General features: G+C 31.5%; 1 protein-coding gene across 1 annotated transcript in view; it reads left to right on the plus strand.

Moving 5' to 3' along the window:
• Positions 1–9,828: 9,828 nt before the first annotated feature.
• Positions 9,829–16,879, plus strand: part of LOC106461145 (leucine-rich repeat-containing G-protein coupled receptor 5-like) — an 89,660-nt gene continuing 82,609 nt past the window's right edge. Inside the window, exon 1 of the mRNA XM_022388292.1 lies at positions 9,829–10,424. Within this exon, the coding sequence (XP_022244000.1) occupies positions 10,192–10,424 (233 nt within the window). The 5' untranslated portion in view covers positions 9,829–10,191. The remainder of the gene's footprint in view (positions 10,425–16,879) is intronic.

Below are 16,879 nucleotides of genomic sequence, written 5' to 3' on the forward strand. Positions count from 1 at the left end.
TTGGTGTGCGGGATTCGAACCCGCGACCCTCAGATTGCGAGTCGAGTGCCTTAACCACCTGGCCATGCCGGGCCCTAATTAACGGTAACGAGTTTCCTCGTGGAATAGCTATATATGTATATATATGTTGTTCATTTAATTTTTATCTGTTATTCTCTGATATTAAACCATTGCTTATCGCTTAGTCTCTAGATATAAAAATTCCAAACTTTTTTTCTCTCCTGCATATTCAATTGTTTGTTTCTTATTCAACGTGTGAATTTTTTGTTCTAATTTAATTTCAGTATTTACTCACCACATATCGTTCTAGTTCGAATTCTTATCTCTTTATTTACTTCTTTTATTCATTTCTTATCACTTAGTTTCATGCGTCGTTTGGTTCTACCACTGCATATTTTTATATGGTTGTATCTTCTTTAGTCACTTCTCTATCTTTTTCCTTCTTCTTTAGACTCACTTCAATCTTTTCTTCTACTTTTAGTGCAACCTTTTCTTTTATTACCCACCCAGCATTTCAGTGTTGAAAACGTCCATTTCATTGTGTTGTAGTTATCTTATTTCACTTCTAGCCATTGATTTTACTTTCTTCAGTTTTTGCTTTAGTTTGTTTGTTTGAAGCGATGCACAAAGCTACACAATGGGCTATCTGTGCTCTGCCCACCACGGGTATCGAAACCCGGTTTCTAGGGTTGTAAGTACGCAGACATACCGCTGTGCCACTGGTGGGCATTTTGCTTTAGTATTATATAACTAATGTTGTTGTTGTTGTTGTTTTTCTGAACACACGCATAGAGTTATATAATTTTCGCTTTCTATTAGCTATTCGCCCTTTAGAGAATAAAGCAGTTTCGTTTGGCAAGTGTAAGGGTGAATTAATGAAGAAATTGTTATCGAATCGGCGCAGTTGGAAGATAAACACACGTGATGAATTAAAGATTAAAACTTAAAAGTGGTCCTGCTCAGAACTTTCAACAAAGCACACACACAATTAATATACTTATTCAAAACATATATACTAAGAACATTTATAAAATAAAAGAGCAGAGGTGTGGGCGAAATGTATTTGATCTAAATACACAGTAAACACATTCAACTATTATACAGGTATCAGCCGTCAAATCAGAGGCCAAAATATTCGAGTTTAATTTTCACAAATAGTTATATATATATATATAATATCAATTTAAAAGTAATTACAACAAAAATTAAACCATAAAATAAAGAAAAATAATACCATTTCTCAGGGAAGTACAAAAAGCGTAATTTTAAAAGGAAGATGTTTACATCAACTGCATCAAAAGAAGGCTGGCCTGCATGTCAGTTCATAATGAGATGCATTCTAACTACAGCAAAGCGCAAAAGAGGCTCGTCTGAAATGATACCACGAACTTTTACAACGCTAAAATCAGGGGTTCGATTCCCCTCGGTGGACACAGCAGATAGCTCGATGTGGCTTTGCTATAAGAAAAACACACACGCGCCACGAACTTGTTCAATAGACCAACGACACGTACAGCAATATTTTAATAGAACAATTACACCTCACACTTGAGCCACATGAAAAGCTTACGCAAATTTGAAGAAAATTTGGGACTAGATCTAGTCACGTTATCTCACATGATGGTCATGTATATGGGGGTGTTAAAAGGATGATGTGGGTAGGAAAAAGCAGTGTTGGACATAATAGACATCTATATCCTGTATAACGGTGCCATTAAACCCACACTTACTTAAAGATCACACCTTATGACCATTTATGCCACTGTGTGCTTGTGCAAATAGCCATGGCTTCAACATAAAGGACGATTACGCCCCCTCCTACGGGATTAAGCTGGTCAACACATTCTTTGCAGAAAAGGGGATTGACCGACGAATTGCCTGCGCACTTAACACCAAATTTCTGTATTAAAAGGTTAAAATTCAAGGAACGTGTGTATATATCTAACACACAGTAACTGTTTTTCACACTCCTGAAGATGACGTGAAACCACGTTGAAACATGTAGAGTGACTTTTACAACCGTTGATCGGTTTAAATAAAGATTAAAATTGTGTATCATAAAACGTTTTTCGTTTGTAGATTTTAATGTTCTACCAAATTTCAATCCTAGCGAGCATGTATGAAATACTTCGTATCTTGAGAACTTAAGAAGTGAATGCAGATGGTCTGGAGAAAGCCTTTTCAGAGGGTTGGTCGAAAATACCTTAGGATCTTAACAGCACTCTGATATTATATGCAAAATCAATGCCAAAGTGTCCTTGCTGTTACTAGTGGTCGTACTCTATTTGAAACAAAGCGTTATGAACTGAAAAAAGTGATCAATAAATTTTCATTACGAGCATAGATTGAGTTACTGATCTTTTGTCGCAAACTGTAAACTACAAAATATTCACAAGAAGCGAATAAATAGCAATTTAGACGTATAGAAGAATCGGTTTTATATGAACATTTTACAACCCCATTGTGTTTTTTTTAATTCAACATCGGTTTGATTAGACTTGAGGTTAAGTACCACAATTGTTTTTGTAATTGTATAAGTGAAATATACGGATACAATAATGTTCATTGATGTTAGACTTGAGGTTAAGTACCACAACTATATTTCTCATTGTATAAGTGAAATATACGGATACCATAGTGTTCATTGACGTTAGACTTGAGGTTAAGTACCACAACTATCTTTCTAATTGTATAAGTGAAATATACGGATACAATAATGTTCATTGACGTTAGACTTGAGGTTAAGTACCACAACTATCTTTCTAATCGTATAAGTGAAATACACGGATACAATAGTGTTCATTGATGTTAGACTTGAGGTTAAGTACCACAACTATCTTTCTAATTGTATAAGTGAAATATACGGATACAATAATGTTCATTGATGTTAGACTTGAGGTTAAGCACCACAATTGTTTTTGTAATTGTATAAGTGAAATATACGGATACAATAGTGTTCATTGATGTTAGACTTGAGGTTAAGTACCACAACTATCTTTCTAATTGTATAAGTGAAATATACGGATACAATAGTGTTCATTGAGGTTAGACTTGAGGTTAAGTACCACAACTATCTTTCTAATCGTATAAGTGAAATATACGGATACAATAGTGTTCATTTATGGTAGACTTGAGGTTAAGTACCACAACTATCTTTCTAATCGTATAAGTGAAATATACGGATACAATAGTGTTCATTTATGGTAGACTTGAGGTTAAGTAGAACTAGTTTTATTTAATATGAAGATTAATCTTTTTCTTGGCAGAAATAATGTAGTTCATTATGTGGCTTTAACATATATATAACTGTGTAGAATATAAAAATGAATGTTTGTCCACCTTCAAACTTTCATTAATACAAACGCTGTTAGAAAGTAACGTTTGGTAAAAGTGTTCAAAGCTTTATTAACTATTACTATGATTTTCTCCAAATAGAGCCCCCCCCCAGTGGCACAGCGGTACGTCTGCGGACTTCCAACGCTAGAATCCGGGTTTCGATACCCGTGGTGGGCAGAGCACAGATAGTCCATTGTGTAGCTTTGTGCTTAATTACAAACAAACAATTCTCCAAATAGAAATATTTAGATATAAAGCAGAACACGTAATTTTAGTTAATTTTAGTGTATGTAAAGTACAGAACAGTTCGTTGAAACTAATTGTAGAGAGTAACGATATAGCCAATGTTACTGTTTCTTATTTAAATCTAATTATGTCTCTATTAGCCCAAATATAACTTATAAATCGATCCACAATATTTCTTGTTCAATTTATTCACACTTAAATGCAACGAAAAGTAAGAATGATAATTATTTGATATTATTATTATTGCTCTTTTTCACGATTAAAATGATGAATTCGTAAAGTCATAGATAATTTAACTTCTGTTGGAATGTTGTTGTGTTTGATTTTTATTATTATATTTTGTTAATTTTATTTTTTACTTCTGGCGAGATTCATTTTATAAACAGACTTGACTGAAATTTGAATGAAATACTTTAATGGTATGACCATCCTAAATGTTGAAATAAAATAAAAACAAAGTGAAAAATCAAGGATTAACTTCCACGTTTTATGCAATATGTACACCACAGTATGTAATATTGTGTTAATGAATGTGTAATTAAAGCTTATTTTTGATTATTTACATTACAAAGTACAGTATTATGTCTATGGGTTCGAACGTAGTCTAATGACTAGCATACTCGGACTGTGAATCTGAGGGTTCATGAATGGTGGTCAAATCCCACTATTCGGTCAGACAAGAGAAGTCCAAGAGTTAGCGGTGTGTACTGTTGACTAGCTGATTTCCCTCTAGTCTATCAGTCCAAACTTAGGGAAAATTCTAAAAGATAAAAACTATGTCCATTAATTTCTGACTAACACTTTAATGTATTTTACAACACAGGGAAGATTTAAAATCATGACCTTTCAATCAAAACTGTTTTATGATAATTTAAAACATACTAGCTAGTACTATTTTTAAGAACTTCCAACTAAACTTTTCTTAAGGTAATTGATAGTACACAAGATCATACTGCAATCTTGAACTTCTAGTGACAAATTTTTTCTGGTAACTTATAAGATAATACCACGAAAGTATTTCCGAATTAAGTGTTTTTATTAAAATTTGCTGCTTTTGACATTTTTCTTCCTTTATTTGGACTTCTAAGATTTTTGGAGGAAGGAAGGAAGAAGACAAATTCGATAGTAAACGCCTTTTTTCTCGTGGAATTAAAGCGTTTTTGAGTTTTGTTACGGTATTAATCTATCAAGAATTTGACACTTCTTATTACGCCATAAGTGATTTTATCTGTCCGTAACGCAAGAGCTGTCACAATGTTATTGGAAAAATATTGTAGACATTTACTGCATGTACTATTGTTTCTGTTACCTAGATATTGTGGCAGAAGAAGCAAGACCAAAGTGATTCGTGCATGAGAAGGGAAAATTAAAAAATTAAAATACTTCAGAATACTCTCTTTCTCCCTGTTGATCTTTATTTCACATCAAACATTTATTCGTTGTAATTCGTTATAAAATATTTCTGTAGTAGGCACTGAATAATAAAAATATAAAATAAATAAAACTGAAATAAAAACATAAAATGATTTGAAATAAAAAAATTCAGGATTCCTAAAACTGAATAAGCTATGTAAAAAGGGACGTTCATTTCATTGTTTAGAGAAGGGATATATTTAATATTGGATCTAAAATTGCACCAGATTTTTTTTTTCTGTGAGAGACGGGAGAATGAAAATTGACCAGGCGTTTTTAAACTACTTTGATACACATTTTATGAAGCGATACCTTTGCTGTTTTGCAGTTAAAAGAGAATGTAAATAAATATCGACATTGTTTAAAGAATAAACATTATCTTATATATTTCTCAGTCAAACAAGAACATAATTCAAATTTATTTTGAAGATACTGTAATGGATAGTGAACAAGCAGTTTCAAGGTAAGTATTTATCATAAACCAACATCTTCTGGAATATATGCACGTTTTGTTAACTTATTTGGTCCAAGTTCTTATTGAATAGGGCGTACAGAATGGTTAGCAATTACCACTTATTATATGAAGAAACAATAAGGATTTCGAAAGTTTACAAATATTGAAATCTGCTTTTAGAATAAAATATTTATTTAGACTTAAAGATGTGCTCACTCGTGATGTATAACTTTTCATGCACTTCCTACACAAATGGACATGTTGGATCCACCACCAGATGGCTAACCACAAAAATAAAATAACATACTCAAATAAAATCAAGAAATACGTTTAGTGTAGTTGTCCAAGAATAGAGAGACTGTAATGTTATAATTTTAGGTATGAAGTTTATTTTAGAAAGTAGAGCAGAGGCTGAAATGCATTCGTGGGATTCTTGTGGTTACCGATTTGACACCTAACTCGACTTATTCTATTCTCCTGAAATTGTGAATTTGTTCTATTTTACCTTACCTGAATTGAATAACTATAGGAGCAAAGAAATTATCTGAAAAATTACAGAATAAATATATACTGTTACTATCAATTCGACTACAAATGTTCTTAATGATTGAAATAAAAAATAGAGATGAAGAAAGGTTTGTTTGTAATTAAGCACAAAGCTACACAATGGGAAACCCGGATTCTAGCGTTTTAAGTTCCTCAGACTTCAACGAGCATTTTTCCATTTTTTTATAGCAAATATTTGTTTAGATTTCCAGCTACACCTCAGAACTTGTTTTGTGTTATCTTTTATACAAACGCAAGGTGTGAAAAACCCGAGTCTTAAATCTAGTTGGAAAACTAAATATGTCTAAAACTTTTTTTTCTCCATGAGAAAGTATAAAAGTTTGCATATAAACAAATCTATATCTATATAAATATATCACTAAATAATATTATTTATCAAGACACACGGTAGTGTGTCATGCGACCAGAACAACGTGCTGCAGGAGTGATAGTTTAGCGATTTCCCACCTTCTGTATCTTGGACTGTGGTAATCCAAACTATCACATATTTTTCTTGGATGAGCTCCACTGGACTCTAACTTCACATACCAAAATTCAAGGCAATCCATAAAGAAATACCTGAGCTATATCATCTCCAATTTTGATTGAGTTTCTTCTTATTTGTTTTAATTTTAAGTACGGAAACTTTATTTGATACTTACTTAACTGTTATGGATATTTTTTCAAGTGTGGTACAATTATAAATCTTTTCAACAGACAATTGGGGGCATAATTGTGGGTAAAACAAAATACGCAGCCAAGCTAACTATTGAATGAATATTTCCTGCAAAATTATTGTCAAATCTATAAGTGTGGGTACCAGTTTGAACGCCAATTTTGATTTTATTCCTTTAAGTCGCACGCTGAATCCTTTTTTGGCCGCACCATTTTTTTTCACACCTAAGGTGTTTTTAATTAGATAAGTATTATCTAGATGAAGATGCATGATGAAAGCTAAAATACATTGAAACTGTTGCCGTCGGCTGGCATTCGTTTGTGGTTGTTTACCCAATATGAGCTGATTTGTTTTATGCAAAAAATTCTATGTATTTTTTCGAATTTTAAAATCATGGAAATAAAAATTGTTAACGTTATATATTTAAAAAGTAGGAAATAATAATAAGAAAAATCCCTGGAAAAACTGACGTTTTAACCTTATCGACTAATCCAAAGACCCCTAACGTTCAGATATAGCCGCGGCTCTTTTAATTTTGAATTACATATTCTGATCTGACGAAAGGCAGCAACTAAGTAACAACCCCTGCCACGAGGGTTTTATCCGTTTTTATTTGAACAGCACAACATTTCAAACCTTGAACACTTCGAACCATAGCCCAGCACGATTATCACTTAAGTCTCGCCTGGATTAGTGAAATCACAGTAGTACAAAAATATTTATAGGCAAATCTATAACGTGTGCAAAATAGGATAATAATCTAAGCAAGCAAGTTGCAGTGAAGTTAGAAAAATAAGCGAGACGTAAAACTATTAAAACAAAATCTAAAAACGACCCTGTATCGTTAGATAACTAAAACACTTGAGTAAATTACGAAAGTCGTTTAACTCTTTATTACTGCTATGTGGGTCCCAGCTTTACTCTAAAGGAAGACAAAGTGATAAATATTTCACAATTTCAATCCCTTACATTTCTTTCAACTTGCCAGAAAAAAAAATTATAAGATTAATCTCTTGACAATTAGTGTTAGGATCTATTAGAATCTTTCTATTATTAAAACATTTCCCATTAATATTAAACTAATTAATAAAGAAAATAAATATGTGGTAATTATAGCAAAATTAATAATCTCTTAGGAAATTTAATGAAAAAGAAAAAAAAATGATCAATTTAATTTAACCCGAGAGCCTAATTTATAACTCTACTTTCTAAGACTACAAACCTATTTTACAGTTGAAGAGATTATCCGTTTTTGTGACACCATGAGTTCCTAACAGCAATGGTCTCATGCAACGCGTTATTAATCCACAGTTGAATCTGATCAACCAAACAGAAAAAGAAGGATTTAAGCTCCATTTAATAATATCCGTTTCATGTCTGCTTTCAGACAACATCAAGAATCTAAATAGAATTTATATCACCGACATAAAGTAATAAAAGGTTTATGGTGTTAGGTTTTAGAGGACATACCAACTCACCAAAGGACGAAAACGATGGCGTGATTTTACAAAAGGATATATTTCTCTCATACACAAGTAATAAAAGGTTTATGGTGTTAGGTTTTAGAGGACATACCAACTCACCAAAGGACGAAAACGATGGCGTGATTTTACAAAAGGATATATTTCTCTCATACACAATAGGAAATTTGAGTTTGCCTGTCCTATTTAAACAGTATTTTTAGAAAACATTTATCCATTCATTGTCTTATCACATACTACATTTTTAATGTAATAGTTACTGTGTCAGTAAACTTGTTATACAAGAAAAAAATATAAGGTTTTGAATAACGTGCGTGTCAAAGAATTGAATAAATATAAGTAACAAAAGCATATTGCAGAATGTTATAATTTTTCACATGGTAACGTTACAATAATTTATTATAAATAGCTGTTTTTAATTAAATGAGTGAATAATTAAAATAATTATTATGTAAAACAGAAAAAAACAACAGATTACCGTGTTTTCACTTTGGTATTTCCGAAAGTTTTACTAAATTACTACATGCGATTTTCTTTCTGAGAATGCAGTGCTAGTTCTATGATTTTTTGTTTACTCTCGACCTATTAGTGTTCAACAGCCGGATGTTTCCCTTTTTTAGCTTATTTTGTTATTGTTCTCTCCCCTTATCTGTTGTATCGCACCCATTAACTACTCTCATGATTTGATGCTTTATTCGATAGCTACATACTTATTTCTTTTTCTCTCCATCTATTTATTTATTTCTATCTTTTTTTTTATAGTAGACGTCCATTTTCATTTTCGTTATTCATCATAAGAATTGTGTGGCTTTGAATTGAACAAAAGTTTATTGCCCTAAAACTATTCGCTTCGAATAAACTAGCTTTTTACTTTATTTGTCTATTTGATAAAACAGTATATTTCATCATTAAATTTTAGCTACATATAAAAATATTCTATGTTACTGTTTTATTACTGAATCACTTCGCTGTTTCGTCAGAAGGATGAAAAACTAGTAATTTGTTCAAATGGACCGGTGTACATTTTAGTAACATGTTAATGTTTCAAAATATCATTTAATTTGACACAAACAAAATAACGTTACACTCAACATCAGCTAAATCATTGACTTATATGCTTCTTTAATTGCATCTCTACCAAAGTTTCTTTTTTGGCTAAACAATCATCGTGAGTTTGTAAACTAATATATACTATTGTGTCTAAGTCATTGTGAACATTTTAAAGATAAGTTTTATAGGCTGTTTTCAATTTTATCAATTATTCACTTAATTGTAAACTTTTTATTTTAGGGTAGTACAATTTTGTACTAAATTAAATGAGCACTGTCAATTCAGATAACAACTTAATACTGAATGTATCTAATCAAGGATTATCTAAGATCTTTAAATTTCTAGATGGGATAAAATATAAACTCTTCACTATACATCAACAATAATTCTAAAGTACTAATGCATCTTACTGTAATAATCTTTTAACTCTGGATTTGTAATTATTTTTTTAAATGGTTATTCTCTCCAACATAGATTGCTTCAGGCAGCATAGATCGAAACTGAGACACTGACCGGATTACAGAATGACGTCACAGAGGAATAAGCAACTTGCGCCGCGTTGCGAACGCGTTCTGTCGTGGACCGTGTTGTCGTTAGAATGTATTCTGTGTCTAGTAGCAGAAAATATTGCTCGTTTCTTACGATCAGAAAGTCAGTGTTGGAATCCTGTAGTTAGAAAATCCCAGTAAAATGGAGGAAAAGAAAAAAGATTCCTAATCTGCTGTATATATTTTACTTTTTGAACAAAGTTTTTTTTTTCTTTCATGAGGTAAGACGATTATCTTTCGATGAGATGCTCGACCTCACACGCTCATTTAAAGTGAATTTCTCCCGGACAAGGCATGAGCAGTATGGACCACTATCACAGGATCTCTTTCATGCCCTGTAGATAATATCATAACGTAAGACCTCAAAGTTTCGGACGTTGAAATTGTATCAGGACGTTCCCTGTTGTCTCATGCAACCCTGGTGTAAAAAATTCATTGGTCATGCCGTTTTTTAATCCATCAGAACTCATCAGCAATTATTTCATTAATGTAACCCTTATCTTATTCACTGTAGCTTTATCCAGTGAAACAAACCTAACCCTTACCGTGGAAGGTGGGGTCTTTTGTCCGAGCAAATGTATCTGCGTAAAACCTGCGAAACTCCTAATAGTTGACTGCTCCAACTTAAAGTTACCTTCACTTCCGCTGATCACAAATCCGGATGTTATTACACTGTAAGTTGAACTTTTATGTATTTTTACACTTTTTCGGTGTTGAAGTGGCTACTATTATCGTTATTTTAATTTAAATCATATAAACTGAATATATTTCAGCAACCTTAAAGTTCTGATTGAATTTCTCGATTGTTTTATAAGAAACTGATAGAAATGAATGGTTTCATGAACAATCGATTAAATACAATCTTCTCGGCATTTTTTATTCAAGTTTGCCAAGATTGGATCATTTGTCGGTCACTGAACTCTGTAATATTCTCAGTGAAATATTCTTCCCTTTGGAGAACTAGAAGAAAAACGTAATTTAAGAAAGAAATTAAATACACACACACATATATATATGTGTGTGTTGAAAATAACAAGATCAAAATATAAAGCAAGTACTTAAATTAATAGCTAGTTAAACTAGAAAAAGCTTTTATAATTGATATTCTTTCATCGTACAAATCGTGTTCATAAAAAGCGTTTGATGAGAGTTACAATCTGAGTTATAATATGGACATAACGATAGCACATTAACGTGTAAATTAAGTACATTAAAAAACTAAAGAAAAACAAGGAGAAACAAATGTAACAAATTTCCAACTTTGTTACATTATGACATATATATATATGTGTGTGTATACAGGAATACTGTGGTTTGTAAATATGTCTCATGCAGCTATTTTAACATTATCATGTTTTAATCCAGACACATATGCAACAACATGGGTCAAGCACAAACCGCGAGCAGTGTAGTGTGGATTTGAATTAACATATTTTACAGAAATGAGGTATTAATATAACAAAAAAGACTGCCACTAACGTTTGGATCCGTCCTTCATGAACATTTATCTAACGAGCCTCTTATCTTCATTATGTGCTCTTAATATTATAACGGTAAATAACTTTGATAACTTAACCATTCTGTGTTCAAACACAATATTTATATGGTAGTTGTGGAACTATTTAACTATTTTACTTTATCTACTTGCAATTTTACGGATAGAAAAACAGAAATTCTAATAATAATAATAGGATATAATTTATATGAAAACTTAAAATATTTTGGTAGAACTTGCTGTATTTAGATATATTAATATATACATATTAATCTCAACATTTGTTTTATTGGTATTTTTTGCTGGCTTTCTGTCACTCAGCATCCCAGAAACGGTATTGGGTTTAAATTCCGTTTAAATTACACATAGTAATTAAACATACTGCACATTGTATCATGTAATCTTTTGACCAAGAATTATGAAAACGTTACTAGTCAAATTATTTAAAATAATAATTACGAATACACGGTTTTAAAGAGTAAATTACAGCTTGATCTAAATAGGTTTTAGAGGAAGATTATCAAACAAATGTTTTCAGCTAATAAAGAAACGTAATATTAAAGTTTAAAAATCATGAAAATATAATAACACAAATAGAGATGTATTGTAGTGAATATAGGACTTCAATCAGTGAATCATTAATATGACAGTTTCTTCTTCAAAGGTAACAATACTTTTTGTTTGATTTCTACACAATGTTTTAAATACAATATTATTTTAAATACGTTATATGGTTGTATTATTTAGATGATACTAAATATATCAACTCATTCCAGTAAATGGGAGGATATAATACCACTATGTATCACATATTCCTAAAATACCCGTGTATAGACTATATAATCTTAATAAATCAGTGTGTATATATATATATACATATGTATGTGTCACACGTTTGAACAAAGAAGTATATACACTACATAGTCATAAAAAGCAAATCATACTTTATAAAAATTTTAAAACACCAATGTTTTTATGATATATAATTTTCTTTTTCTTTAAGTAATCGTAAAACAAATAGGTAAACATTATACAACCTTAAAGCAACTAAGTACTTAACTCTGCAGTTGATCAGGATTTCTCATTACTGACTTCGTTATTTTACAATTATAATTTTACATTCGGCTTACAATAATGTGACCTGCTATGAGTAAATATAGTTAACTAACTTCGATATATATCTGTGTGAGTTATGCAGTACGATGGAATAGTTAATTCTTATTTGTTCACATTGTAAATTGAATAAGTTATCGTTCATTTTGGTAAAATTTTTTCATCATACTAAAATCAAATGCAGTAATATAATTTTTTAAAGACGATTGAAAAATAAAAACAAGACCACGAGAGAACAATATAAAAGCGTATGATAAAAAATTGAGAAGACACTTTAGATTTTGGAAAAGAGAGGAACTGGAGAGGGAGAATGAAAAGTTTTCAAGACTTAATTAACTCCAGTTGCTAGGCAGGCGCTTTCGAATACTGAAAGTTTAAGTTTTCACATTACTGTTACTAGGGCGGAACTTCTGGTTATCAGCATGATAAGTTCAGAATCAGTTTATTGCTATTTTTTAGATGGAGTGTGGATTTAATTTTTTTAAACTACAGAAATTCGAAGTGTTGATTGTTGTAGTTGAAACAGTAGATAGCTTGTTAAAGAAACTTCATTTTCTAAGGCTGCCAATGTACACAACGATCTGAATGACAGGGTTACCACAAGTTCTAAATTAATTAAATATGAGGATTATAAAAGAAAGTCAAGAATACATAAAGTTTCTTACTTTTAAAATCAGCTTGTATGACTAACAATAGATTATCTCTATCTTTGTTAACTATTGTCCAGGAATTTTAGCCAAACGCTAACAACTCAATCAACAATTTATTGACTGGCGTTTCTTTGCCGTTACACTTCCCGTTAATGAAGGTACAAAATCAGCATATTCAGCAATACTTAAACAGCTGTAATAACGTCTGAAGCCACTGGGTTTACGAGACCAGTTCTGTCTTAATCGGCGCAAAAAACAACACCAATAAAACACAAAATCAGTGTAATAGCAAAGTATATTAAGCCCAGTTCTTCATCATTTTTCAAGTAAATGTATGTAAATAAAGAACATCAAGCTATCCATCTTGTCGCCAACTAAAAAGGCTCTAACAATCTCGCTAAACGTGATTTTCGACTCATTTCGTGGGATTTATTCTATATCCTATATTAAGAAACCCTAGGCTAACATAACACTAACATCTTGCTTGTTGAAGGCTCCAGCAAGAGAGCCAAAAATTTACAGAAATAAAATAAAACTATGTTGAGGGGAAATGTTTTAGTGTTTCTTAATATAGAACCTCGCTAAGTTTCTTTTTTACCCAGAGATATCATGAATTTGTTAGTCTGTGATCAATTCAGTGATATAAGCTGAGAAGAGGTTATATAAATCAGACTGAAGTAACATTGTGGAACTATCCTTGAAGAAAGGTGTTAAACATGGTATGAAATTGGAACCCACAACAACAGGCAGTTAATAACACTTATTGAAAATAGCATATTTATTACGATATCTAATATTATTCATTGTCCGACCCTTAATTATGTATTATTAAGGTAGGAAAGTTTATCCGGTAAAACATAGGGTGTTATATCTCAGATAAAGTCACTAAAATACTTTAAAGTTGCTTTATATGCGAAAACGTTTGGCATTACGCCAACGATCGTGATTACAAACACTTTACACCTTGTGTTTGTTTGTTTGAAGTTAGTTAAGCACAAAACTGCACAATGGGCTATCTTTGCTCTGCTCAACACGGGTACCGAAACCCGGTTTCTAACGTTGTAAGTCCGCAGAGATACCGCTGTGCTACTGGGGGGCGCACCTTGTGTACTATAGTTTATATTCCTTTGATTAATTATCAATTTATTTATGTTTCTGTATGTTCACTAGTGAAGCTGGGCAAAAAAGATATGACACATTTATAAACTTCTCCATGAGTTTATCCTGTGAAGTTTGTGAAACTTGCATATAGCTGTAACGTTAATTATTTATTCACGAAAACAAATAACTGTTTGATTGAACCCTAAAGAGAAAACAGCCTTATAATCAAGCACAGTAGTGTTTAGTATGTAGGGATGGACCGAGAAAAAAAATGGTTGCCGCATTCAATCTATTACTCAATGATGCTTACAAATTATGCCTTATTTGGACACCTAATTGCCATTATCTAACGTTTCATAGCTTGTGGGACTCCCAGTATCATTGAAAAGTGTTGCTAAAGTGGAGAACTGGGAACTATCTAAATAGCCAAAGTGTCCATTTCTTTTTTCTTTTCCCAAATTAGCCAAAAAACGTGTGAAGTTTTCGCAATGGCCTTTGTACTACAGAAAAGTATTTTGAGTTTAATAGGGAACAGGCTATCACTTAGTACTGTAGTGGTTAATATAAGCTAAAAAACACACACACATAATTCTAATGTAAACTATGTTATCATTATCCCTTGAAGTTAGCTTTCTTACAGATATTTGATGTTCTTTTAAAAAACTTACGTACAGGGTGAAATAGGAATTCCCAACCAATAATAGATGAACATTAAATGACTGTAACATGTAGAATACTCGATGCTTTGTACACTGTATAATCGGTGTCTCTATGGAGCCAACCCCTATGTTATGTATGAAGTGAAGGAGCAAAAAAAAAAAACTAAATAAACATAATATTAAATTTTATTACACAGATTCAAAGAATACACTCACTTTCAGTTAGGGGGGAAAAAGTCACAAAACAAGTAATAAAAACATTTTTAAATGTAAAATGATGTAGGGATGGCAGTACCGACAATAATGTTCTTTCCTTATTGTAGGTTCCTTAACATTAAGTCCCAAGAAGACAAGATTAAGACCAGTAATGATCAATAATCTATTGTGGCCAATTGTGCGTTATAATGTCAACGTTTGAGGTCATTCTACAAGTGAAATGAAGAAACTGACAAAACTGATATGATATTAACAATATATATATTATCATTGAATTAGAAAAATAAAGCAAAATATTCTTAATATTAACCGACTTCAATGAAACTGTTTAAAAAAAGAGGAGAAACAAGTAATAAAAACAACTTTGTAAAAATTAACTATGATGTAGGGATGACAATGCCAAAATGTACAGAAACAAGTTAAGTATGAATACACAAAACCATACAAAAATCACTACACAAGTAGCAAAATTTTTCCAATGATAATTTTTATCTACAACAACATGTTGAATTCCTGTCAGTTGAATGAATTCAAGTTTAAATATAAGCATTTAAACTGAATAACGTTATACAGTCTTACAGTGGCTAATAACCATAAGCTTGTAAGATTGACTCAGTACTTACTAGTTACTTATGTAGGAATTTTTGTATGGTTTTTGTGTATTCATCCCAACCTTGTTTCTGTACTTTTTTTGCACTGTCATCCCTAAATCATACTTAATTTTTGCAAATTAGTTTTATGACGTGTATTTATGTAAGTTCGTTCTTACCATTAATAAAGGTGAAAATACATAGTAATTAGACAACTATTTTTATCAGAAATTCATTTTAACAAATTCAATATGCGATCAATCACGGCTTGTGAGCTACGGCGTTAAGTAAAGTACATTCTTTTATTGCTGTTTTAAATAGACTTGGCCCCAGAGTAGTCACGTTTTTAGAAGATGTACTTACCGGCATTTTCAACCAGCCTAGTCTGTTTAGACGGTGCTGATATGAGGTGATTCAGTTGCAGCTGTCGTATTTAGCTGGGTGTGGAACAGTTTTGTTACTTAATGTGGGCTTAGTATATATATATTTCCAAAGACGTTTAGTCTTAAGTGATAGATCTCTATTCTTTAACCTTGGTTTATTTCTTTATGTATAGATGCAAGAATAAGGTTGATTTTATTTCCACGTATTTTTAGTAGTTATCTAGGATATAAATGTATTTCTTTCTACTTTGTGTTCAATAACATGTCATACATACTATAGCCGAATGTTTTGTCCATTATTATTGGATGCCATCGTTTAAGGTATTGACCGGTTACCTAAATCATATAAGTAAATCCTAGTGTTAAGTCGGCCTAGAAACACACTGACGTTTGTTCAGTTGTCCAGATATGACATCTTATGACATTAGATATGAATTAAGAACTCAAGTTAATCCTAGGCTTAGTATTTAATACAAATGTGGTATTATAAGTGTTCTAAAGCTGATTAGAAAGTCCTCGTTCTGAGTTTGAAACAAAGAATTATAATTATTACACTGCATAAAATTACCTTCAAAGATTATGATACATATACATATATATATGTGTGTGTGTTATTATTGGTAAAACATGCATATTACGTCCAATTATGAATAAACGTTTTTACTATACACAGTATATTCAAGAATAATTACAATACTGAGATCACTGGAAAATAGTTTGGATTATTGTGATATTTTACTAATACTCAGTATCTATAGGGTCATTGAGTGGGTAGCCTCAATCAGATGTGAAATATCCTAGAAGGTCTTGTGCTGAAAAGGTTTTTGAGAACTCCTGATTTAGAAGATAAAACGCATTCCTTTCTATTTTAAGGAACGCCACTTTAATGCTTAATAGCAGCTTATTGATGTTACAAATATCG

The sequence above is a fragment of the Limulus polyphemus genome, unplaced genomic scaffold, assembly GCF_000517525.1.
Source record: "Limulus polyphemus unplaced genomic scaffold, Limulus_polyphemus-2.1.2 Scaffold37, whole genome shotgun sequence".
NCBI classification, from domain to species: domain Eukaryota; kingdom Metazoa; phylum Arthropoda; class Merostomata; order Xiphosura; family Limulidae; genus Limulus; species Limulus polyphemus.